The sequence below is a fragment of the Manacus vitellinus genome, unplaced genomic scaffold (genome assembly GCF_001715985.3).
Source record: "Manacus vitellinus isolate BGI_N305 unplaced genomic scaffold, ASM171598v3 scaffold_14_pilon, whole genome shotgun sequence".
Taxonomy (NCBI): domain Eukaryota; kingdom Metazoa; phylum Chordata; class Aves; order Passeriformes; family Pipridae; genus Manacus; species Manacus vitellinus.
The window spans coordinates 8059835-8087452 of record NW_021939063.1 but is presented as its reverse complement, the minus strand read 5'-3'; the positions used below and the strand labels follow the sequence as shown (position 1 = coordinate 8087452).

Sequence of the window (27618 nt, the reverse complement as noted above, 5' to 3'; positions counted from 1 at the left end):
CAACATTTTAGAGTAGCTAAAGAAAAAAAGACGTGTAGCTCTCCAGCTTTTGGAGCTGAGACAAATGCAAACTTACTTATTGATCCATACATATAATATCATATTTTAACTACAGTCTAAAGTGGAGGTCATCTCTATACTAGATTGCTTAAAAATCTGTCTATCTTATCACATCTTGTACTCATTTATAGTTGTTTCCATTTCTAGCTTTGTTGGAGAGACAGCTAGTGTTTCAACCTAAATTAAAATCAATAAGAAGCAATTTTGTTTGTTTTTTAACTACTAGAGCAGACTTTTTTTTTTAGTAAGTCTCTGTATGTTCAACTAAATCACTTTGTTCTTCCCATCAAGATAATTGCCAGATCTCATTAATTTCTAATTTTTGCATATGTAGGAATTGGTTTATTTTCCAGTGTACCTAACAAAATATCAAATATGATTTAAAAATAAATGCTTACTTTAAGTCATCACTGAACAATAAATGCAGTAAAGAATACTTTGCAGTTAAAAATAGTTTAAAAATATCTGGGGGGCTGTGGCAAATGCTGAGACCCAGGAGTCCTGTACTGGCGGAGTAGCACAGGCTTCCCCTGGCACATCTGGGCAATGTTCTGCAGGGAGGACTCCCAGTGGAAAAAGTGGAGTCTGGGTCCCTCTGCCTTCAGTTTTTATCTTGGATATTTCTGCATCACACCAATTGGTGTAAGAAGCTGTTGTGTTGTCAGCTGGCTTTTACCCCATGGCCAGCAAGAACGATGGACCTGAGTCAAATTCGACATGGAATTCAGACTGCAGCAATGTGAGTGCTTCCTGGTAAGGCAGTGGTGAACCATAACATAATATCAGAGGAAATATCTGAAGGTAGTGCTCTGATGAAGTGTCCAAAAGAGGATGTGTTGGTGCTCTGGTGAGTTGATCACAGGGTGCAGGAAATCATCCTCAGCAGTTTACAGGACTGGCTTCCCAAATGGACAGTGATGGACACGGTACTGTGAGGTGGTTGCCTTCTGTGTTTATGAAGGCTCAGTTCTCAGAGGCAAGGCTTCCTGTCTCTGGTGAGGGTATCTGGTTGGAAGAAATAATTTGTGTCTTCAGAAAGAGCATTTCCAGAAAGGATTGACCAGATGCTTGTGGTGTGTGGAAGCATTTGGTGAGGTGTTTGCTCCACCTCTTCTGGAGTTCAGCATCTGGCAATGTTGGGCCAGTGTCTATATGGGCATTTCTATTCTTCTGCATCTTGTTTTAAATTCTACCAGGTGAAACTTGAGTCTATATTTTATCAGGTAGTTCTTTGGGTTGCTGTCATCTTGCTCAGTGCTTCTCATAATTTCAGCAATGTTTAAGAATTCCTGGAATTTTTAATTCTGAATAAAAGAACCTTTTGGAAGGTCTGAATCTCATTTCCTGTTTAACTTTCCTTTGAAGTGCCTGAGTGGTATGAGCTATGTGTTACTTTAATTTCTCAGGTTTAGTTTTCTCTCACCTTTTCTTTTACTTCTAATTACTTTGGTTCAGTTATGTTTATAAATCAAGGAAGAGGGCAAACCAAGGGCAAAAAGAGGTGGATCTGGCTACCCAGAGAAGGCAAGAGACTGTTTACTTAAGTAAACTGCTAAAGTAGTGTTTTGTATGAACAAAACATAATTAGTAAGTAGATGATGTGATGAAGAGCATAATTCCTTCACCCTTGAAGGCAATGTAAGAGTTGTGTGTAAATTTCTTGAATGTGATATCAAAACAGAAAACCATTTCTTTTTAATGAATGACTTAAAACCACACAGGATTTCATGTTTATGTGCCAAGAAGCCAGCTGTGTTGAAAAATATATGAGCAAACCTGCTATGCAGTGATCCAGGATTGTAAGGTAAAGGTGACTTTCCCACACGGTAGTGACACCTGTCATAAGTGAATCCCAATATATAGTTCAATGCAAGGAGTGATACATCACAGCATAAACAGATTCTCTGTCAAGAACGTAATTAATACTTCATGTCAAACACTATCTGCATGTATTGTATTCTCTGTTTAATGTTATTAAGCAGCGTGACCTTTTCTCTTTCAGCAATTAGCTTTCAAGGTGAAAACCAACTTAGGAAGTAAATTAACTTTTTTCTTTGGACCTGAGGAGTCTTACAGTTTCACAGTATTCTTGATTACACCTTCACACTTTACAGTTTTGATTGCTATCTTGATCAATGACTCTTCATTTCTGTGGTTTGAGATTGCATTCCCCTGTTCGCTCCTCTGTTTGAGAGACATCATCAGGCATTTTGGGTGCAGGCAGTGTCTGCAGAGACAGATGAGGGTTCTAAGATGCACACTGTCAAAGAGTAACAACTCGAGCTTGTCTCATTTGCACTCTATTAGTAACAAGTTCACTTGCTAAAAAGCTGAAGATCAGAATGGAATTATTAATGTGCCTGACAGTTGTGCTTTAGTTGAACAGAGGCTATGAGCACCCACTGTAATAAAGCAGTGCTCTCTTTCTCTGCAAAACCACGTGTTTCTAAACTGCATACACTGAGTGAGACACAGGCCTTGCAGTTTGATTTGCTAACTTTCAGTTGTATTCATTGGAAATGATGTTGAAGTGTGTGGGCCTTGCTAAGAGCATTCTTTCTTGGTGAGCTGGAGATGAAATACATGGTTTTGGTGAACACCTTACCACTGGCTGTCTGGGCCATGCAATACTGTGAAATACTGAAATAAAGGATCAAAGCCAGTGGTAGTGTCCTGTCTGCCCTGGAAAGCTGATAAACTGTCTCATGCTTCCCGTGATGCCTTTTGGTGGCTTCTGCTGCGATTGATACAAGCAGCATCTACAAAAATTGGACCTTTCTGCCTGCCCTTGCTGTCCTCACACATTGCTATGTGAGAAGCCTGCTTACCTGTTCAGGTTTTATTATGTGACTCTGCTGTCCTGCCTTCCAGGATGACACTGCAGTGGTGCCAAGATGGTTGTGAAGGAACTAATGCTGTGGATTTGGATATATAACAAAAAAAAAAAGCTCCAGAGATCTTTCAGCTGGACTATAAGGATAACACAGTGTTAGTGTCCTTAATATTTGCAGTCTCTCTCAAAAAGATCTTAGTTTGAAGGACTGTCTGTTATTCAGAACTGTCAATGCTTTTACAGAGCTGCTTTGCCATTCCTTTGTTCTTTCATCTTGACTGTATTCCATTGATGACTTGTTCCAATGGTCACTGGCCTTTGTGTTAATTCTGGTAGTCTTTGCCATGTAGGTTCCTGAGTTGTTCTCCTTGCTGCAAACCCAAAAGCCAGCAAGAGGTGCAGTGCTGCCTCCCTGAGCACTGTGTTGTCTTTGCTGTAGGTGTTTGCCCTTCATCTGCAGGAACGCTCCCATTTGGACTGGGGGCTGCTTTCTTTGCCCCATCCCTCTGCAGTGTAGCTGTGCCCTTACCCTTGCACAGTGTTTGCTGTCCAGGCCTTAGATGAGCTGCAAGGAGGAGTCCCCAGTGCCTGAATGCATAGCTGAGGGTGTAGTGTCATCCTTCCCCTTGGGGCTGAATGGTTGGAGCAGTTTTCCAGTCACTGGGACGTGATTTCTCAGGTATTTTCTATCTCACTGGTGAGGAGGATGCTCTGATGCTCTTGGATCAGTCTGCAACACTGTCAAGTCTGTTGAGTACTCTTAAGGTGCTATTTTGCATTCAAGTTGCTATGTATTGCTATATATATATTTATGTATGAATACAACTGCTTTTAAATCCTAGCATAACAATAATTAAGCCTAGGAATTATATACCTGAATAGGTTTCTTCCATTAGTAAAGCAGTTAGTAGGTGGATTAGAACTAATATTCAGCAGATGTTGTAGTAGTAGAGTAGAACTGACTTCTCACTGGGGATTCATAATGTGTGTCTGAATCTATGATTATAGGCACCACTGTGAAATGAAATTTGGTGGGTTTTTTTTTTTCCCCCCAAGAATAGTCTTGTCCAAGCAATGAATGAGGCTATTTTATATGGCAGGAAACTTCTTTGGTTGGTGATATTAAAGGCAGATGGTCTTGTGATTCCTTTGGCTGAAATGTGTTTTACTAGTACTTTTCTGTCGACTTGGAAGCCAGAACTGTAAGTGTGCATATAAAAACTGATAACACTGGTTACTTTTGCACCCGAGTGGGAGTGGTGTGGGGAAAGGCTACAGCACATAGGAGCAGGTAGTTGGTTATACTATTGGTACTATTGGTTTTGGTCTTGGAAAAAAAAGTTCCTGTTCAATTCAGTGGAGATTTCTACCTTGGGTGTGATGGTGCAACATCAGATGAAATCTGACTAGTGAGTGATTTATTGCAACGTTGATAGGAAAAAAACTTCTCTACCACAGGCTACGTTGATAGAGGACAATGATATTTCATTGCAGTTCCTTCCCTGAAAAGCTGCAGTGGCATTGATGTTTTATAGTTTACATGTTGCTTCATCAGTTTGGGCAGTTCCTGTCATGGAGGGGAATTGTGGGGAGATTGCTTGTTTTCAAACACTAATGCCTATGGACACATTTTTTTCAATGAGGAAAAGCAGTGAAGAAACAAGCTATTTGTACAATCATGTTCACAGCTAGTTTTCTCCCTTTTCCTGTCTAGGCTCCATTTTAGCAGCTGTATATTTTCTTTAGTGTTTCAAGAAAAAGCAATAGAAACAATGACAACAGAGTCTGTGTAAAATACACATTGGTGTTCTAAAAATCAGTTTATTTTTAGCACGTATTTTAATCTAAAGTTCAGCTATATTTTTCTTTGCCTCTTCTTCCCCAGTTTAGCTGTTTTCCATGCCATCCCAGGAGTGTTTTTGAGGACCAGAATTTTCACTGTGGAACATGTGAGAATTCTGCAAGGAACAATTATAAGGAAATAGCATAGTATAATATACTAGATCACAGGTGATTTGCCCAAGCATAAAACAGTTCAAAGGATCTAATGATAATTTTGAGGAGAAAAAAAACCTAAACCCTGCTATGATTCTGGAGGACTGTGTATTGTAGGATCTTAAACATGATAGTTTTTAGTGTCCTGGTTTGAACCTTACTTTGAAGACACGCAGGCCTTGATGGGGTGAGTTGCCCCTGAAGACCTCGATGTCTCCTGATGTTCCAGTGTCCCTGAGAAGGACACCAATGGACTGGGCTGTAGCTATTTTTGGAAATGACAAAGCTGAACAAACATGCTGAAAATACCTTCTGAAGTTGACTTGTGTGTAACCAGCACTTCTCAGATGACAGTCTGCATTTCCATCAGTTCCAGGGTGTTGAACCAGGTTGAGTTGCTCTAGCTGTTGTTACTGGGGTTGGTTCTGACAGCTACAGAAAAGCTGAATCTGATACTGTGTCCTCCTTGCGGTGAAGGCCAGTGTGAGCACGTTGCACCTGTGAGTGGCAAACTGAGCTCCTCAGTTCTCCTTAGACCAAAGTCGCTCCTGAATTAGAAGCATTTAAATTTAATTAGACTTCAACCATTTGGACCATATTCATGACAATATACCCATAAACACAGCCTGTCCTGGCTCTTTATGTTCCTGTATCTTCTGTAATGCCTAAAAAGTGACAGTGAAAGGAGACACTAAGGAAGGCATCCAGTTGTTTCCTTGCATTAGGTGACATGGATTGTTTTGGCCAGAGAAGCACCATGAAATTCCTCATTGCCTTCTTCCAGCTGAGTGAGCGTGGCTTGAGTGTTCTGGTCTGGTTAATGTGGGAGCTGAAGATGTATGTTTGGATGAGAAGCTCTGGGGAGGTGGCTGTGTTTTCTCCCTCCTAGACTCTGGCTCCTCAGGCTGCTGGTAAAGTGTTTGGTGGTGCCTCCAAGCCTTGCTGCACAGGGCTGAGCAGTTGCATGCCCAGGTACACGCAGTCCAGGCTGACTGAACCAGCTTGCTGAAGCCAGGGTGGCTTCTCACTGTTGTGGCAAAGGAGGAGGTCAACTTCTTTGCTGCATTTTGTTGGGCTCAGCTGAATTTAGGTATCAAATGGCAAGACTTCCTTTTGCTTTAATCTAAGTGAAGCCAGAGTGGGAGAGCAGGGGGGATATGGAAAGCTCTTCACATCTTGAGAGACAGAATCACCTTTCCAGTGGGGAATTCAGGATCTTGGTGCCTTGCCATGCCACCAGTGAAGTTAGGCTGCCAGAAAGCCTTTTTGGCCTGGGAGTTGTATAGGTATCAGCCCAGATGATTCCTGTCCTTGGGAAGGAAGACAAGGAGAAGTTTGTGCTGCCCAGCAATAGATGGAACTGAGTGGATCCCAGATGCATGTGAGGACTCTGTGGTATGTTTTTGTGGTACCTTTATCATGGTAGCAGGACATTCTTAGGGGTCCCCGTGTCTGACAGTGCCGGGGATGAGTACCTTGGCAATGAGGAAGAAAAGGTGTGTATTCTCCAGGGAAACTTTTTTTCTCTTTAATGGCTTGAATTCCTTTTGGATGCACTTATCTATCAGATCTCACTACACTTGAGAAAAAAGGAGCCTTTCCTCAGTGTTATCTGAGTTTCTCTGACCTAGAGGATGTTACAGCTACACCTTCACCCTTTCAGCTCCTGTAAGGCTGACTACAGGATAAATCTGGTTTGCTCTGGAGCTTCATAATCACGAAGTCGGCATTGATACTGACCTGGTAGAATTTTTCAAAGAGGACAAATAGCAGTAATCTTTCCATTTCTCTTTAATTTGATAGTCTCTCCTCTGAGAGACGGTAGTAGCTGGTAAACTGATGTGCAGTGGCTGAGACATCAAAAATGATACAGCTGCTAACTACTGATTGGTTTCTGAAAAAGCTGATCTTTTTGTTGTGTAAAATAAATAGTCAGTGTGTGATAGTATTGGTATACTGTTGATCATGCAACAACTGTCTTTGCAAGCCTGAGTTTTCATTTTAAAAGGCATCATTGTTAAATATTTGGGCATTCATACTCTCCCCAGGTTGATCAACTATTTGAAATGTGTTATCTCACAGTGCTGTCACAATTAAAGAATGACATGCTCAGGTGAAAGGGTTTGGCTGTTTCATAGATTAGAGAGATATGCTCAGTGAAAATGAAGATCCTCACAAGGTTAAATTATCTATTAAAAGCTCCTCCAATTACAATGTTGGAGAGAAGGATTTTTTTTTTTAATGTGGCTAAGAGTTAGCAGAGGACAAATGACATAATTGGAGGGGGAGACAGAGACTTCATACGTGCTTGCTTCTAAAAGAGTGAGAGAGAGAAGACAACGCTAGGGAACTGCCTTCAGACATCTTAGTCCTTTCTGGTTGCTTTTATCTCAAGCAGACTTTGCAGGCTGGGAAAGAAAGAAAAGAGAGTTAGTATTTGTGTAAAAGCTTCCCATGACTTCTCCCAGGTGTGCTGTATTGGGGCTTGATGCTATCTGGCCTTTTTATAAGAAAGTAGAAAGAAGCAACTCTCATTTTGGGGTATATCAAATAGTATGCTCTCATATAGCACGGGAGAACATATCAGCTGGTGAGTTGAATGGACATATTCCTTTGTGCACAAGTTATAACAACTTAAATGAAAATTACATTCATAGCAGGAGAATGCACTCTGTTTAAATTAGATAAGGAGATTATGACAGAAAAAGATCATTGAGTAAAGGGGTTTTTAAACTAGCCACTGAAATAAATGCATGACTTCAAACTTTGTCTTGCTGGAATTTATTAATATAACAAAATGAGGCTTTTGGAACACAGTGAAGGCCTCTTCCTTTGAAGGTTACAGTGTAATTTGTGTAATTGCGTTTGTATAATTTGACTTAAAGATTTGTCCTTGTAATTTGGTAAACTGCAGATCTTGCTCCAATCTGCCGCATTTTTCTTGTGCCTCATATTGACACATCTAATTGCCTCATAAGTATATACTCAGTTTAAAGCCATTGCACTGCCCTCTGGACCTTGAAAAATTCATCTTCTGGGCTGTAATGATAATCTCTGTGTGGATCTTATCTGTGAAGCAGCTGGCCACCTTTGCTTGCTTCCTTACTGAGCACACACAGCTGATTGCCATTCTGAATAACCTGCACCACACAGCTGAAGACAATTTACAGTGTGATGCCTTAATTTCTCCCAGCTGCAGAATGCCCTCTTTTGGCAGGGAAGCCAGAAGGCAGACTCACAGGTATCCTCCTGGAGCTGGCTGAGAAATCCCTGTTGCTGTGTGTGGCACAGTTTCAGCTGGTCCTGTACTTGGTGTGTTTCCTGCTGGAACGGGATGGAAGAGTAGCTTTGGGCAAGGCAGGGAGCAGTGTTGGTAGGATGTGTGTGTAATTATGGATGTATTATTATAATGGCACTCTTGTTAAATGGGCTTTCAACTCTTGGGTTTTCTCAATACGAAGCGGGCGGTGAAATGTTTAGACAGACTTTGAAAAAGTTACCATTTTAGCGCTACTTTGTTGCTGAATTACTTTGAAATCAACAGAAATTGTAGGCAAAAGATTCACATTATAAGACACTGACATTGTTTGTTGGGTTTGTTCACCTGGAGAATCTGAGATGAGTTTGCTCTTGGCTGATGAAGCAGGAAGAAATTTTATATCTGGGATAAAAGCTCAAAATACTGCAGAGGGAGATAAAACAAATTGGATAAGAGCTGCCTCTGGGAGGGTTGAGGGCAGAGAGTCATGTTGAGGAGTCAAGTCACTGAACTCTGGGTGTAGACAAAGCTGATTTAAAGATGGGTTTTTGCTATGTTACAGTAATTTCTCCATTGGCTTTACACAGCAGGGTCTGAAGAAATGGCTGTTGTCAAAACCAATGGAAAATTTAACATCTCTTAAAATTACAGGTTTTTTGCAATTATTTAGGGAAGATACCTCTTCACATATGTATTGATTCTTCAATGAGTGGTATGAGACTTGAAAAGAAATTGTATAATTTACAACTTATTTCTGCATCCTTGGATTGAAATATGTGTAGAGTTCAGAGCAGAAGACATTGAGTGAAGTTATACAAGCTTAATAAAAATAAACCTACACATGACTTTGCATAAATGGGGGAAAAAATCAAAGGACTAAGGAATTTGCATAGATAACATTTGAATTGTTAATTCATATTGCACTTCATTGCAAGGATGTAATTTTTAATTAAGAATAAAATGTGGTAGATATTTTAAATGGGAAATGATTATAATTGCAGATGGAAATTGAGGTAATGAGAACTGGTTTAATTAATTGTTAACATTTTTCTGTTTTGTTTTTTTCTTTATGAGCTTGTGGTCTGTGGACATGACATTTGTTTTGTAGATGTGTGTATTTAAACATGCAGTGATTAAGGCATGAAAGGCTGGCAGCAAACACAGTTTTAGTCTAAGTTGTATCCATTGCTTGAAAGGGTCTGTATGGATGGATGTACTTTTGGGCATCTTTGTTGGACTAATTTTAGTGTTTGTAGGATTGGTGTGAAACTGCAGTGTAAAAACTCTGTTCCCAAAATGTCCTTTTTAAACTGTATTTGTCCTTCATGATGGGTTTCACAGATAATGGAGATACTTGACTGGAGAAACTGAGATGGTGTCTGTACCAAATGACCTTTGCCTTCAAAGTTCCCCATTGATGAATATGACAGTATTGACCTGAAATTAACTCCCCAAGATTTTGTTGATCTGTTGTGATGAGTCTGTGGTTAACTGAGATGGCCTTTCAGGAAGCTGTGGGCAGCTTTTCACATTTTTTCTTGTTAAAATTTTGTCAAGGTCTCTGAAGATCCTTGTATTGAGGGAAATGCAGCATGAAAACCTACAGAACAACCATTTCCTGTTCAGATAGCTGTGACACTGAGCTAAAGAAAAATATTTGTGTAGAATTCTTAGAATGGAGGGTACTTTTGCCATTTAAAAACTTGGTAAACCTTATGTATCGAGCTTAGAGCTCTGCATCCAGAAAGGCTTTTGAAGCGAATAAAATTACTGTTGCCACTTATGTTAAGAACCACATATGAAGTCTGTCATCCTTGGTTGCAGAGGGACTTGGAGAAAACTACAATTAGCACTAATTGGCGTTGTGTCTGAATCTTCTGTGTGTCGGTGTGAGAATGGACCCTTGAAATGATTGGCAGGAACTACCTGCCTGCTCTAATTCCCTCAAGAGCTGTTCTGTTGCATTGCAGCACATCACAAATGAAATGAGTGTTTACCAGAAGTGACCAGCTAATGTGACTGAATTATCCATGCAGCACAGATGCTGGAATTCAGTGCAAGTTATTTACTCAGTGTGCTGGGACTGGTAGCTGTAGTAATGAGGCACTACAATTTTTTTCAGTGGAAAATCTAGAGTTTTGACTCCTGCAGATCTCATTGCTCCTTGATGCTCCTCAGAATGGGTGGAAAAGAAGGTTTGGCATATCAAGGATTTGTCTAACCTTTTTAGTATCTGGGGGATGCTTTTTAATTTTGGATTTTTGTCTTGTCACTTGGAAAGAAGCGTTTCACCTGAAATCTAGCTTGTTATCCACATTGGTCATGGGAAAAAATTTTGCCAAAGTAGATAAAAACTATATATGCAGAAAGACAAATCAATGCTCAGTTCTGTTGCCCCTGGGTAAATAAAATAGAAACCTAAAGAGTAAACTAATATTCAGTAAAATGATAGAAGAATTTACTTGAATGGCAGTGTAGTGGTGTTTTTTTTTTTCCCTCTGAAGTATGCAACCAGAGATATGAAGTATGGTAATGTCACTAGGGTAATATACAGCTGATAGCAGTGCATTCATTTGCATTTTTTTCTCTTACCTTGTGTTTCCTTTTTTTCCTCCCTGAAGCACATGTGTTGGGAATTGAAAATGCAGTTTGCCTATTATACACTGGCGGTAATCTTTCAGTTTTTTTAATGTAAAAAATGAGGCCACAAACATGAACAGCTACTGATGTATGGGGCTATTGATGGAAATTGAATTTGCAAAGGGAAAATGGGATTTGGTTGTAGTCTGAAATGATAATGATGTAGCCCAAATGGATTTGTAATGGTCATTCATTCATTTTTTTCTGCAATTTTGTGGTTTGACAAAAAATATTTATGCAGGTGACTAGGAAAGTAGCACAGGTTCAGTCTGAGTGGGAGTTACTAGCTAATGACAAATAATAAGTATGCAAAGTCTGAGCTGGAGCCTGTTTCCACAGACTTCAATAGGGGAAGGAAAGGATGCTGTGATTTATTTTCCTAAGAGGGGGGAAAAAGCAGTCGGGGTAGTGCTTCTTTGAGATTTAAGGAATAATAAAAGCAAAATGTACATGGACACGAATTCTTAAAAAATGTATGGATTTGTAGTATCAACCTAGTCAATACTTTATGTAGCATAACAAATGTACAAGATACTTGGCACGGTGTCTGCATAAAGAAAGACTTGGCCCTGAAGAGTTTCCAGCCTAACTATGATCAAACTGCGGTGCCTACATTGAGGTGCTGTGTTAGATACTTGTCTTCCTGTGGGACAGTCCCCTGCAGCCTTTAGTCTGAATTTGTAATTTGGGCTGCCAGTGGACAGCAGAATTTTCTTTATATCCCGGGTGCAGTTTTATGTGCCTTATGATAAGTTCTATGTTGCTCTGATTTCAGTGGAGCTCTGAGAAGAGTGACATACTAGTGTTCATGTGGTCAGAATAAACTGGTGGTGACAGGAAAGCGATAATTTAATGGTGTGGATGGATTTTTGGCTTTGTTTTCTTCTTGTTTCTATTTTTGCCTTCTTTTTTTGGACCAGCGAACGTCACACTTGTAAACTGCCTTCCATTTTAACCAGAGTATAGTCCTTGTTAAATGTTGTGTAATTTAAAAGTATGAATAGAAGTAATTATGGAGTATAGGAAAAAGTGCTTCTGGTTTTATAAATATATTCCTTATTATACATTTTTGCATTTAAAGTCATTACAGCCAGTGGTTCAGATGCAAAGGCCCATGCACACATGGCCAGGGCATGGAAACCGATGATCCATGTGGGTCCCTTCCAACTCCGAGTGATTCTGTGACTCTGCTCTCAGGCTGTAGAAGACTAAAAGGGGAGTGTGTGGGGAAAGCCAGCACTGATTTACCTGTAGTTAATATTGCCCCTGTTTTCCTCTTGCCACTGAGCTTTCTGAACAAGAGCTTGGCTTAATGCTCTTGTGGGGCCTTCCTGGGGGAGAGCGGCAGCGGGGCCGGCTGGTGCCACAGGAAACCGCCCATTGTGAGCAGGATCCCTCAAGTATTTCCTTCAATGCAGCTCCAGCTATTTTGGCTACAGGCCTTACTGCGTTTGTTTCTTTTAATTTTTTTTTATTTTTTTTTTTGGTAAGTGTTCCATGAATGGTGCCGATGCAGAAAGGCTGTGAGCATCATAAATCTGTTTATTTTAATTGGCTTTGCTATCCTGTTAAGCTAAAGGCAGAGAGAGCCAGGCTGCTCAGAGGGCTGTGGGTGGGGTTTCATGTGTTTAAATATCAGCACTGGGAAACTGCTGGTCTGTCTGAGAACCGAGCAAGATCAACATGGGCTGGGGTTGGTCTGACATCCCATTTGAGTGAACAGTTTGGGGCCGAGACTGCTCCCCTTTCTGCACAGGGCTCAGCAGCTGCAGACCTCTACAAGCTGGGAGTGCTGCAGCAGTATAAATAGCATTAAGGGACAGCACTTTTCCTTGTCTCCTTCCTTTGTGGAGGATGGCAGCTTCCTCTTCTGGTCCATTGTTTCGGTCCATTTTGCAGATAGAAAAAGCTGGAAGTACAAAGATGTGCATGTCACTCCCCAGTAGTCACCTTTGAATCCAGGAAACCTGTGCTGGGTCTGTCCTTTTAATAGTGCTTAAAGAATAAGTGCTGAAAGAATCAAGGAATTTTGTTTTGACTATGAAATTGCTAAATGTTTCCCCTCTGAATTTTCAAATATTAAGGTAAAACTAGATTTGCCCATGGCTACTTTAAAAACACTATTGTACCTTTTTAACCTCTTGCCTTGGTTTCAAGGGAGTATATTTTCTGTGAGAGATTTTAATTTTTGTTTTGCTTTTGTGATTTAGGATTGGCTGCTGAACAAGCTGATTTCTTGACATTATATACTAATTCACATTTTTGAAGCAGGGGTCTAAGCTGTCTGTACTGTGATATCACAGAATGGGTGAGGTTGAAAGACTTGCACTTTTAACAAATTTAATCTTGGAGAGAGGTGGACCCCTGAAAAGCTATTTTGCAGTTTCCCCCCTGGTGCAGTGAGTATTGTGAAAGGTCAGGTGGCAGCAGTTGTGAAGTATAGCTGACTCGGGGGGTTGTGGGAGTCTTTTCAGGAGCAGCAGAGTTGCAGGTATTGATGGAAGCCCTGAGAACTCGCAGGTAAAGCCACCTACAGGCAGCCTGTGTGACATTTTGACTTTGTGCTCAAGGCACAGACAAATAAATGTGGATAGAACCATTCTGCTGTTGATTTTGGAGCAGGAGCTCTTAGCTGATGTAGGAGAGACTCATACCTCATAATATTAAGTTTCATACTCTGTGTGTGCCCAGCTGGGTGTGTGAGGTTGCAGCCATCAGTACCTGTGGTTTAATGCTGTGTTCCTTCTATATTGGCTCAACAGCCCATTTTTACTTCTTGGCTTTAACTCAGGAACGTACTAAACGTGAACTTAACTCTTGAATTCTTTAAATGTGTTGTCGAATTGGAGCCAAAATGGTGAAAGTGAGAAGTTTCCCACTAAACTAGTAAATTCCTGTTATTTTGTCATTTTTTTTTCCTCCAAAAAACTCTAAGTAAATTCTTTCCGAAGCCAAGTAGGTGATTGTACTGCTTGGTGTTTCCCTTCTATTTTGCAAAATATTTATTTGTTGCTCTAATAGTTTGCCGCATGTAAACCTCAAATGCCCTTTTACACAGTGCAGAGGCAAGAAAATTGATGCATCATTGCATGCACATTCGATTGGATCCAAGTCTTGTGAAGTCTCTGGTTTGTTCTGAGGTGGGTTGTCTTCTGTCCTGTCTCCTGCAATTCCATAGGTTAGCACAGCTGCAGCTGAAGTGTTTGGGTGGTACTGAATTAATAAGATGGAATTGTCAGGTGTAACCTGGTAAGGTTTTTGTTGATCAATGAAAGTGGGATTTTTATGGTGTATCTGTGTATATGCAGGCATTTATCAGAATACTTTTGTTCAATGGCACAGGGTTCGGTTGTTTTACTGGAAGTAGCAAGTGTTTTTTGGCTTTTCCTTACTTAGCACCCGCATAAAATATTATGCTCATGAAACATTTATGGTAGCAATCCATTAAGAGGAAGACAGGTTTTCCTCTGAAGAGAATCACCAAAATGTCTTGCTGAAATGAAACCTGTCCTCCAGCTGTTTTGTATGCATTATTTCTGCCTCGGACTGAAAGTTTAAAAGGTCTGTGTGATGTAATGCAATGATCCCTTTATGTACAAAGCTGCTTGGGAGCAATCTGAGTCAACAGGAAAGCAATATCTTCTTAAAGCTTGTGGCTTCTATTAGTTTTGTGATCTCAGGTATGAAGGAGATAAAAAGGGCAAGGGGTTTACTGTAGATTCTCTTGAAGGCATGTAGAGTTCTTGAAGTAGTAATAAATGGCAGATTAAAATTGATCTCTGCGAGACTTCCAGTGTTAACCAGTGTTACAGAAGTAACTGGCTTTTTGGCCGCTTCATCAATGGGATCATGTTCTGTCACACTGGCAAGAAATGGCTTTACCTGAAAAGTTCAGCTGTGGAAAGGGCCCTTCTGGAGTACCTCTGGAATAGTAAGCTTAAAACTGTAATGAACGATTGAATGACTGTTTGTGTGTATATACACACACACATCATTTTAATGGAAGAGATAATGTTCTTGGAGACAAGATTAAGGATTCAGAGGAGCATTAAGAGCAGAAATATTTTTTTGTAAGTGAAGGGGAGATGAGTATTTATTATTAAAATGTTAAAATAATAATTAATACTGCTAGGAAATGGTAGAAGAAAAACTATCTGGTTCAGCTGGTACAGATGAGCAGTTTTAAAACCACAATATGCCATGAATCACTTCCTCAAAGTGACATGATGGCTTGGTGTGTTGCTACCACTGATGATTTGTTGGCTTGGGTGCTTTGCAGTAAAACAAAGGGAGAAATGTCTATATATGTTCCTTTGCAGTGGAGAGCAACTGACTTTGCAACTGCTAGATGAACGTGGTGATAGGCTGAGATAAGCAGCTGTTTGAATACAGAGCCTGCACACACAGCCTTGGTCAAATTTACATCAGCCAGAACAAGCACATTTCTGCTGAAGTCAGTGGAGTTTTGTACCTGTTTTCACTACTTCAGACACTGGCAGATGGTTTGCTTTGGATGTGCTGCACTAAGTGTCTGTGCTGTATGGAGAGTAGGGGGGCCGTTCTTGGTGTTCTCTGGTGAGCCCATACACCCTAAAATAGAGAAGGGAAGTTTGTAAGAAATAAACTGTTTTTATAAACAGTTTTTCAGTTTGGTTTGTTTTTCATTTCTTATGGATGTGTGGACCATGTGAGATGATCTAACAGTCATGGCTGGCACTACTGTTACCTCAAAAATCTGTTTCCTGCACCTGTGTCCTTCACAGGAATGCTCAAAGGTTTAATCTACTTGTCCTGGCAATTGCTCAGAGAGCCCTGATGAAAGTTTTTATAGGAAGTATGATGTACTAAGTAGGTTATATGTTTTGATAGACTCTGTAGTTTCCAGAGGAAAGAATCTCAATTTTTTTGAGTTCCCAAGTGCTTAAAATGTCCAAAATCTGATAGAGCAGTGATTGGTTTTGTAGTGAAGGCTGGAACTTAATATATTATCTTCCATGGACGAATACCACTGTTCTATTTTTGTTCTGCTGCACTGGTGTTAAATTCATGAAATGCAAATCCAAAGTGTGCGTACTGTGCATATTTGCCTTAACCTGGAAAGGAAAAGAAGTTTATTACTAAGCACAGGATGATTTTTCAAGGTGTCGGTTTACATTCCTTTTGCTTGCTAATGAACTATGGAAATTGGTTACTAATGAGCTATACAAATGGAGATTCTGCCTTCTCCCAAGTATTAAAGCGTTCTCTACACAGTAGGTAGAATGACTTGTTATAGGTTGTGGAGAATACAAGCTGTTCAATGTATTGCTCTTATGCTCTATAGGGTCAAAGCTTCACCAGCTCCCAACTCTGCTGCCTGCAGTTTTCTTCTAATAACTCTGAAAATAAAAGTTTCTTTGTCATCAATGTATAAATCCACAGCACTCTAGTAAGCAGATTCTTGCAAGCAGAAATAATAAGGTAAGAGATACTGACTCAGAACTGAACCTGGATGTTTTAGATTTGCTTGGAAATGCTGCATTTCTAAACATTGACTGCTGTTCATTGATCCTTGTGTGTGCTCTATGGTGTTTGAGAACACAGGTACTCTAATGTCTAGTTTCTTTTAGTGCTTGAGCACAAAAACTAGGGAGACAAGATCTGTTAAATCTGTAGAAGGAGGTAGAATGGAGATTTTCCAGCCACTTGCAAATCTACTGGAGATGCAGAAGACCTTTAAGAAGAAATTAGGTAAGAGCACCTCCAACTGTGTATATGAATTTCAAGTCTCATGAGCTTGAAGCCACTAAATTTATGTGTAAATAAAACGTTAACCCAAGTTGGATATGTTGTGTGTATTTACACAGGCATATAGTAATATGCAAAGGCTTTGGAAGGGTTGTTATTTCTATACAAAGAACCATGAAGAATTTACTGATTAGGAAGAAAATAAATGTAAACAGAAATAGATGGAAACCATTTCAATTGCTTTGCTATACACCCTTCAAAACCAAACATTCTTTCCAGAGTAACAAAAATGTATGTTTGTTTGTTTGTTTTTTTTTCAAAGAAGTCCTGGTTAGGGGGACTAGAAAGTATAAATAATAAAAAAGGGAAACTTTTGGGGGAACAAAAACACAAGCAAGTCAGTAGCAGTAAAAGCAGCTGGTAAAGGAAGGTAAGTATCAGTTAAGAACTACTGGATGAATGATTTATGCTTAATGAGAAGAAATATTTTGCATTAATTGAGACAAACCAAATATGAAGTGTTATGAATGAAGGTGGTAAATTTGCCAATATTCATTCATCTGTATGATACTAAATGAGTGGCTGTGTTATAGTAAGAGGGGAACCAGCTGCTGTGTTTCCATATTGCAGGAATAAGAACATAACTTTTCTCCAGTGAGGAAAGAGGGTATGAAACAATCACTATTGGGGATAAACATTTCCAGATAACAGTTCACCCCTCCAAAATACTGAAGACTCCCAGTACATTTTAAGACACTGAGAAGTATGAATTGATAAGAGAACAACCATTACTTTCAGATGCCTAAATATGGTGTTGGTCTGAGATCCATTCCAGGCAAAATAAGGAAAAGTGAATGTGGGAAGCAATGAATAAAACTGTGAATAAAAGACAGTAATGTAGTTCATGCAGACCATCACTGTTTTATGGGACCCAGTCAGGCTTTCTGCTATGGAGCTGCAAGTTTGACTGAAACACAGTGATATGATACACTCTCTGATTTCTATAAGACATTTGACTTACTTCCATGTGACAACTTAGAAAAGAGGATGGGGTAGAAGGGGAGCAGTAGCTAAAACTGGGCAAATTCAATTTGAAATAAAGCAAGAACACACAGTTACAACCCAACCGGGGGTACACGGACTGAGCTTGGGTGCTGGCCCAGCAGCCCTCTGGTGTGATATTCCTGGGACAGTAGGATCCCATTCTTTCTTTAGAAATGGCAATTAACAGGTATTTTTTCCCCCCCACATGAGCAGAAAGAGCCAGTGCAACGGGAAGCCCCGGCCGATGGGAACACCACCGGTTTGTTTGTTTTGCCAGTGTAATACTGTCAAAGCTTTATTGAATGAGCTGACTTCAAGCTGTTGATATAGTTCAGACCTTGGCAGCTCTCTAATCTCCTTGAAGCTTTACTGTTTGATTGCATTCGTTTGCCCTGCAAATAGTCAACTGTGTAAGTTATCTCAAAGTGAGAATATATCTCGAGCCTGTGTTTATAATGGACAAGGTTCACAGGAGTGCAGAGACCTTGTAAAGCACACGAGCTCATTTTTGAATATGCAGTGAAATATTGAGTCCTGCTTCCTAAAAACTGTCACACCGTGTGGTTACAAGAATCCTTTGGACACTTAGCTTTAATTATTTAATGGCATGTGAAATTACTGTCTGCCTGTTGTTGGCAGGTTGCTGCTTGGTTTGCTGTTGATATTATGTGGTGGTGCCCTACCTACTTTTTGCCATTATTGGAGGACAGAGTGATGAGATACAGGAAGTGATTTTTTTTTTTTTTTAAATTATATGGTTGAATTTTGTTGTGATTTTCGTGTTTTGTCATCTGTATCCAACAAGCATTCCTTCACAGGTAGAGTAATGAGTTCAGGTAAACAAATGCATGTAGTCTGTTCCTCTGTGATAAAATGTTTGCTTTCAACTGCATGATAGCCCAGGTACAATGTGACTTCAGCAGCTGAGGCTCTGTAAATAGTTTCATTCTCAATGTCCCCTCCTAGGGCATTATATCTTCTTTTGGGTATCAATTTGACAAATCTGTGTAGTGTGGAATAGCATTTCTGAGAATTTGGGTAAAAATATTTTTGCTGCTTTTTGAGACTATAAAAAAACCAGAGCATATATTTTAAGAAATGCATACTTTTGTGCATACTTTTTTCATGAATATGTAAGCTGCTTAGTGGGTTCTTTTTTTTTTTTTTTTTTTTTTTTTTTTTTTTTTTTTTTTTTTTTTTTTTTTATTTTTTTTTATTTTTTATTTAAAGGCTGCTTTGGAGGGCAGAGGAAATGATAGAACTCTTCTTCATGGGAAAGTATTCAACTAAGGGTGTTTGTCCTCCCTTTCCTACCCATTGTTTCTTCTGTGGGAGCTGTTTTTTAAGCTGCTGTCATTTTGGAGATAGTGCACTTGAAAACTTTCTGCTCATGAACTAGTGACAGGTAACAGCAGCCTATGAAAGGAAAATAAGGTGGCCATTAAGTCCTCTGCTTACACCTTTTTTAGGACTATTAGTAAACAAGAATACAAGTAAAACCAACCAACCAAAATTCTGTAGTTGTTGACTGTCCAGGAGTCTCAAAGCTGATTACCTGGTATCTGATCAGCACTGACTCCAGTAGTTGCTGCTGCAGACTTACTGTTTTGTGTATGAAGGGGAGCAGTGGATGGATGGTTCTTCTTTTGTCAGCCTGGAGTTGTGTGCAGTTTTTGCTGGAGGCTTTGCTGCTCTGACCAGTGCCAGCTGTTCATTCTTAGCTCTGTGTGGAGTCCTCCATGCTGTGTTAGCACAAGTGTTCTCCACATCAGGGCAGTGATCAGATTTTGGGAGGAAACACCAAAACCTCTAGAAATGCATCCTTTTCCAGATGGATCTGTTTGTGTCTGACACAGTGCACAGTTTTCAAGCTGCTGTGCTAAAACAGAGTGGGGAATTAGCTGCTGGAAAGGTGTGGGAGGGTGTCTGCTTCCAAAAGTCTAAATGTAGTGTGCTGTTAAATTTCTGTGGTTGTTTCTCATTTAGCTGTAGTAGATTGTAAAAGCTGCTGATCAATAGTACAAGCAGGTGATTAGCAGTTTGAGTTCTGTACACTTCCTTTAATTTGGCTGATGCTGAAAATAGAAGGATGCAGTACAAGGGTGGTGGAAGGAAAGCAAAATTTAGGGTGTTTTTTGTGAACTGAAGTTGTCAGATTAGAACTTGATGCATTTTTATAGCCAAAAGAAAATCATTTGCTTACTCAGGACCATTGGATTTGCCAAGATCACTTGATATACCATTAAAGGAAATATTCAGTGTTTGAAGAAAGCAATTCACTGCACCAGATTATGCAAAGGAATCATTTTCCCATTTATGACGTTTTCATCAAACACTGAGGATTTAAGTTCCTACTTTGTGTCTCCTGATAGTGCCTTTAGAAATTCCTTCTTTTTGAGCAATATGTATGTGTGCCAAAATTCAACTGATAAGGTCATAAAAACTAATTGAACAGGAGCAGAAATGTGAGGTCTGTCAAAAATGAGCTTTCCAAATTGCAGCACAACTTGAAATGGTATCAGAGAGCCCTGCTAGAATATTGTTTCTACAGGTGTAAAACTCATAGGTAGTTAAGGGTGTGGTAGTGTGTTCTTTGGTACTCCTGTTTCACTTGTGCACTGACTTTGGCATGGATCTATTGAAAATATATATAATTCATCTAAAGACAGTAGTGCCATGTAGATACAGCAAGCGAAAAAGTCCCTTTTGTCCAAATTGCTTTAATGTTACCTCTAGAACGTTTCAGTCTGCAGCCTTAAAATAGCTTTCAAATATAGCTTTCTGAATGGAATATATAAATAAATGCACTCTTCCTTTCCCAGAGAGGCAGGAAGGGGGTGTGTGAGTTTAACTATTTCATAATTCTTTCTCAGATGAGTTACTGACACAGAACAATACTTCCCCCATGCCCTGTACAGGGTTTGAAAGAGACACTTCTTGGTGGGACATGTGGTTGTATCCTGAAGTGATTAAAGACTTATTTCAAAACTCATGTTTCCCCCCCAAGGATGTAGAAGTTGAAGTTAACACTGAAAGTTTGAAATGGCAAGTATAGAAATGCAGAAAGCCCTCAGGAGAGTTATTATATATATTAACCTGTTCCAGAACTGCAGTCCTGTCCTTCCCTCTGAGACCCTTCAACCAGCAGCCTGGGAGGCAAATGTGCCAGCCCTTCTGCTGTGTGACTTATCTCTCATTTCTTTTTCCCTACTTAAATCCCTGGAAGTAAAATGGCTTCAGAACATGTGAATTTCTACTGCTTAAAAATAAACTGAGCAAACGAAACGTTTATTTCAGTTTTGCAACCCAAATTTATCTGGTAACTTTTCCCTTTCTTCCTTTTTCTCTTCTTTCTGAATCTTCAAGGTTTGTTATTAGAGACAATTTAAATTCCTTTTCCTCGTAGTAATCTCTTGCTTGCACATACAAGATAACAGTCATATATATGGTTTTGCTGGATTACTAAATTGACAAAGCACCAGAATAAACAGCAGTGTGTTGTGAGGAGAATTAATGATGTTTAACCTTCTTTTTAATTTATTCAGGTTCTATGGCTCTGCTTGGCTCTCATGAAAGCAGCCCAATTGCTTGCCTCAGATCCTTGGGTGGCATGCAAACCGATTACACTAACCCATGGGGATGAATGCTGGGTGTGACCGGGAGAGCCTAGAGCCAGAACATTTGCAGGATTTTTTCGGCAGACATCCAGGAAGAACCTGCTCAGTAATCTGCAAATGTGTAATCCTTTTAATGCGTCAACTTTGTTAGAACACATTAGTGTCAAATGTTAAGTGTAATATCTTAGTCTGTGAAGCATATTGTTGAAACAGAATTGAACTGGAAATGTAACATGATGATGTGGGGGGGGGGAACCTGTGAAATCTTTTGGAGATGAATCTGGATTAGCTTCATTAGCAGTTCTCTGTCAGCCTCCAAGTGTAGGTGGCATTACATTTGCATGTGCCTGCATTGTAGGTGTTTGACCTTGAATCTGTTGGTGGCCACAAGAGGCTTTGTCTGGTTTGAGCTAATGGAAGATGAGACTGTGTTGCCATCTAAGTTACTGTATTGGATTTTCTTGTCCATCTGTTAATTCATATTCACACTGTATTCTGATACATTACAAGTAGAAACTTCACTAGTTTATGGAGGCACTTTGTTGCTAAAAGCTTCAGTTAAAGAAATGTCCCTTTCCAGTGGGGTGCAAGGAAGCTTGAGGGGCTCAAGCTGCAGTGACTCTTTTGAACTGTGTGCTTTCAGCTTTGTGTGGTTTTTGGAAGCGGGAAAAAAAAAACGTTCTCCTGGGTTTGCAGACCTTTCCTTCCTCTGTAATTTTAAACCCATTTCCTTGCCTTTTCTCCATGAACAATCCAAAGTGCAGAACTTTTATTTTGCCTTTTTTTTTTTCCCCCCTGGTTGCAGGGCGGGGATGGGAAAGCCTGTGATAAGCGTCAGGGAGTGGTGCAGCCAGAGGCCAGAGCCACCTGCGTCACCAGTGTTCTGCACTGGTGCTGGACTCATTTCTTTCTGACCCTTCATTGATCTACTTGAGAGCGCCCAACTGGTGTCTGGGGCTGGATTATTGACAGGTTTCCCAGGGTTTATGTAGGTTGAGGATAACCGTCCCCACTGTGGAATCCTCACAGCTTGTAGTGTGTCTCCCTGGTGAGTCAGACAGTTAGTGTGCTGGGAGGTCTTAGATGGACACAGAATCTTTTAAATCAGAAGGAATTAATAGAAATCAAAGCTTGCTTGGATTTAAGCAGCACGTTTGATTGAGCCTCCTTAAAGCTGCATCCCCCAGCTCTGGGCAGACACTGTAAATCTGCAGCTTGCTTCAACTGCCTTACACGGCTGCTGAAACATCCCAACCTTTTCTCTTAAATTTATCAGTGCTTTGACATTAAATATTCCAAGTGGGTTTTGTTGAACAGAGTGTAGCTTTTTTAGTGTGTTCTTCTTAAAGGTTACTTCTTGTTGGAATGAAATCGAAGGTTGGGAGTTCTTGGCAGATGTTGTGATTAAATCTGACTTGTTGTAGGCTCCTTCCTCCCCCAGCTCCCAAATGTAACATTTGGGATGATGAATAGCAGAATTTATAAGTGATATTGGTAGCTTTAATTGTTCAGTTTGTGTGTGTGTGCATGAATAAACTAATTTTATGTGAGCAAAAACTGTGCTGTAAAACTGATGGCTCTTATCTGACTCGAAGCTGTATTGAATATACAGTTAAGTTCTCTTCATATGAGAGTGTCCTGGTAAATGTGAGTGAATGGTTTGATACGTGGCTTCAGTAGCCTCAGCTGAAGAAAAATCACATAAAGGATTTGGTGTGTTTTAAGTCTTGTGTCTTCTGTATGTCTGATGGATGAATTTGATGTGCTTACGTATTTCAGCTAAATGTTGTTCTTTTTGAGTGCAGGAACTAGATATTGCTAGATCTTACCTTTAGAACAGTTTCCCTTATTTCTAGTTCTTATTACAGTGGAATGGCCTGCTATCAGGCTGGAGTTGACCCAGTTGTCTAATATGTGCCTATTTTGCCTCTGGCTCTTCAGCTTTCAATCTGTAAAAATATTGTGAAATCGAGCTCTGTTGAAAGCCGGAGTAGTACACCAACTGCTAATAAATTTGATCATCTTTCATGTATATAAATACATTTAAAGTCTGCAGGATATTGTGGAAAACTATGTATTTTTCTTCTCTGGTATAACTTGTAATTTTGGGTTTTAGTAACAGTGCTGTGTGATGAAAATGAAACCAGTGCCTCTGCATCAACCCTAGAAAGACACATTATTAATATACTTAAAAACAAGGCTTCATGAACTTTCACGTGTGTAAAGCTTATACATTCAGGTGAGGTGAAAACTAGGCTCTTCCAAGAAAAGTCCAGGACTTCCAAATTCTCAAAATCGAATCGGACTCTGCCCTGCGTATCCATAACATTTAAGCCTACATAGATTTATTTACCTCAAATACTTCATGCTCTTTTTAGTTCTTAGGCTTTTAAGACGTATGTTCAGTGATAATGGCGCTTCTTTCACCTGATACAAAATCCTCCAAGTATCACCCCTGTGAGTGGAGTGTTTCAGTGATACAAGGTGATCACAGGAGGTAGCAAAGTGTTTCTTCCTTCCTGAGCTGCTGGACTCCTCCCCTGCCATGCATGACAGGGAGGTGAGCTGGGCAACAGGTATAATTACTGTGCCTTATCACATTTTCTATTGGTTTTGGTTTATGTAGAACCAGCAAAGATGTTTGCAGCCACTGCAGAGGGTTCCTAATGCCCGCAGAGATTTCTTGGGTGATCTCTGTGGAGCAGAAACCTTCAGCTATGTTATATATACAGTACTATATCCATGCAGTGGAAGAAATGATGTGAAGCAGAAGTCCATTATTTCTGGACCAGTTTCATTTAAAGTTACTTGTTCACCTTTGAACCGCTGTTCATTCTCTGGTGGCTTTACAAAGGAGCAGCTAAGGCTTATTGGAACTTAAAAATCAATTAAAAAAAAAATCCTGCATCTCTATATATCCATTTGTGACCTCAAAGTGGAGAAGGCAGACAGATGCCAGATTGATTCAGTTTTCCTCCTGGATAAATATTGATACTGAAGTATGCTTTACAAAAATCTGCTGAAATTCCTAGAAATGATATCTACCTACAAGAGATTGTCAGTGCCCTGACCTAGCAGAAGATCAAGTATATTAACATATTATGAACATTTGAAAGAAATTAGCTGGCTGAGTACAGTAGGTTCCAGTGTTGTCTCTTTGCCTGGAGGAGCACTGAGAAGGCTGTTAATGTGACTTAAATACTGCTGCTGCTACAGTTCTGGGTCTGACAGTCCGAACTGAGCAGGATGTTTGCAGTTGTCAGAATGACAGTAGACTCAACATTGCTTTGTCTTTGTTTATACAGCAACAGTCTATATTTAGTAATCTTGAATCCTAGTTAGCAAGCAATACTCTTCAAAAGAAAAAAAATACATAAAAGAGCCCTGTTAATAACTAGGCTGGATCATAGTTCCCTAGTGCCTTGCTGAGCTCTGGGGTGAGGTGGGTGCAGCTGGAGCAGGGTCAGGTAATCGCTGTGCTTTTCAGGTACTTGAAATAGCAAACAAAAGTCCTTGAATTATAAAGCAGAATTCTCAGCTGGGATTGATCACACTGTCACTTTTACTGTTCACTCAAGTATTTGTCTGGCTTCTAATTTCAATGGTCTAGCAAAGTAGTATATTACTTGAAGTCATTAAGTGTTTATTAAATGCAACTGTAACATAAAAAGGAGTTGTTGTTTTTGCTTTAAATGAATGCAGAATTTAACTTGCTTCTTGGTACTTTGTTAAAAGCTGTAAAGAGGAGAATAATCTCTACTGATAGACCCGAATCTCCCTTGTATTGCAGCACATGAAGCTTCCAAGAAAGCTGCCATTTCAGTGAGCTAAAACCGTATGATCCTTGGTAGAAGTATTTCCAGAGCCTTCCTTTGTTAATGCTTCAGTGGGTGCTGCTTGAAATGATTCTGTTCTTTAGGATGCAAAGGACATGGGAACATCTGGCTGGCTATTTAGAAGATGCCAGTGATCTAAGAGTTTGAATGATATGTCCTTTTGGGTACATCTGTACTCATTATTACTTAAATATTAATAGAATGAGACAATGCATGAAATCCTGGCTCCAGCATTCTGGATGGCAGAACGCCCACTGACTTCAATATGCCTGGGCTTTTTCCTTCCATGTCTTGGTTGCTATGACTTTTTTTTTCTTCTATTAATGTTGCAATGAACTGTTCAGGGAAAGGAGAAAGCAAAGCAAGACACGTAAGTTAAACTGTCTCTTGGCAATTGTCCTGCATGGCAGCTGAAGGAATGTGACACTCTGGTGGTCACATGCCTTGACGGTGAACTTGGAGCCACAGAGACCTCCAAAAGACTCTGCTTAATCAGTGCTCCTCCCCAGAGTTCTGTCATTCTCACTTGCCTCCTGCTTATTCCACTGTAAATTAGAAGTGACTCTGCTGAAGTTGAAGTAACTAAATCAGCATTGTGAGAAGAGAATTATACTTGTGCCTATTGATTTTAAAGGGATAAAAATAACAGAACCAAACTGATTATTTTAAACACAGTTCTTCTGGTATTTGCAGCTGAGAACAGATATTTTCCTGTTAAACTGATCAACAGGTTCAGTCTCACCTTCCTCAGACTATCCAGTATTGTCAAAACTGAAGGTCAGAGACCAGTGACATTTACAGTAGAGAGTACATAAAGGCTGTATTAATGACAAAATATCCTTGATCTTTTTTTTTCTGGTTGTGGCCACATGTGAGAAGTAACTGGCCACACTTGAGAACTACTGCAGTGGATCCAAAGCTAAATAATTTGAGGTCATTGCTTTATCTGCTGTGCCATTGAGTTAATGTACTTTTGTCAAGGCCTGCTGGGCTTTCTACTGTTGTGTGATTTCTGAAATTACTTATTGCTGCAAGTAAGTGTAAGCTGGCTCAAAACAAACAAACAAAAAATCTTCTATTAACTTAGCACCATTGAAAATAAGGCAAGGTGCCTGGATAATTTGACCTCTGACTTCCCTTGGAGCAGAAATTTGGGAACCTGTACTGCTTGCTTCTTTGTATTTGTGTGGCAGGTTTGCACATCTAAGCTTCTAATCTTTGCTGCAAACTATATTAAAATACCAGAAAAAACATTTTAAAAATTCCCAGTGATTCAGCAGTGGAAAGTTTCTCTGTGTGTGGAACATGGTGGCAGTGACTCAATGGTAACTCTTGCTCTAATGATGCAGATAAATTGTGCTTGCTCTTCTGCCTGTATATACATTTATATTTCTTCCCTGCTGTGCACAATTTTAGCGCCTGATTTATCAATCTCAATTACAGTGGTAGAGCTTGATCTCTTTTCCTACATCACTTCTATATGCAGCCAGATGGGTGCATTGGCTGCCATGTTTTTTAAAAACCAAAAACACTCAGCAGCCCATCTGGAATCTCGGTTGGCGTTGGCCAAAGCCAGCACGGAGCAGAGATTCCAGATAAGTGCCAGCAGCAACACATTTCTCACTTTTAAAAAAATGCGTCACTTTCTTTCAGTTCTTGAGCTGCTACTTAAGCTGGAATCAAAAACTGTGGTAGTTCCAAAAGTACAAAAGCATTGCATTGTTAATAGAGGTGCTTTCTGAAAAATTCAGGGGCTGTTGTGCAAATGTGCTGAGAGTCCTGCAGCTCCTTAAAGAAGCTCTGGTTATGCTGCACGGAAATCTGGATTGCAGGATGTGCAGGCATTGGCACTGCAGCTCTGGAGTAGGAGTTCTTGTACTACTAAGCATGAACTTGGGTAGTATGGGCTTCCACATGGAATATATTAGCCCAGCAGGGAATCTGGTTACAACTTTGGAAAGCTTTCCCAAAGTAAAAACGATTATTTTCAAGTGAGGTGGAGTGTGCTTGAAAAAGCTGACCATTTAGTTATGAAAAGAGTTGTTCATTGTGGAGCTAGAAATCTCTTTCTGCTCCCCAAGTTACTGACAGCATATGCACAAATTTTGAAGTTGATATAATAAGTAGTGAAAGTAAGAACATAGAAAGTATGAATGTAGGGGAAAAAAACAAACAAAAAATCTCCCCGCAGTGTCTTGCTTGTAGATACTGTATGTTTATCTTGAAGTCTGTTTGTGTGATTGGAAAAAAAAATAAAATTGGTGCCTAGACTTCTTAATTATTCTGTTTTAAAGGAACACTGTTTGTTTATATATTTAATTGCTGGAAAAAGACATGTAACCAGAGTGGGAAACACTCGGGGACCTAGTTTTGAATTATTTTTGCAGGTGTTACTCTTATTTCTAATGTGAAGTAAAATGGTTTTATTTTGTGGCTCAGTGGAGCAAAAGTGACCCATCTGAGAAGGAACTCTGCCTGGCAGTCGAAGGGCAGCCAGGAGGTTCTGTCCCATCCAGAGTGTAATTACTGTAATTCTGCTTTTGTCTCTCAACAGACTATCTCAGTATGATTTTGGAGGGAGAGCAATAATAGAGAAATTCAGATCAG

At 39.8% G+C, this 27618-nt stretch overlaps 1 protein-coding gene across 1 annotated transcript in view; it reads left to right on the top strand.

Moving 5' to 3' along the window:
• Positions 1 to 11909: 11909 nt before the first annotated feature.
• The window catches only part of PTPRG (protein tyrosine phosphatase receptor type G), a 374823-nt gene continuing 359114 nt past the window's right edge, over positions 11910 to 27618 (top strand). The window contains 2 exon segments of the mRNA XM_029958316.1: positions 11910 to 11939; positions 12691 to 12763. Coding sequence (XP_029814176.1) covers positions 11910 to 11939; positions 12691 to 12763 — 103 coding nt within the window.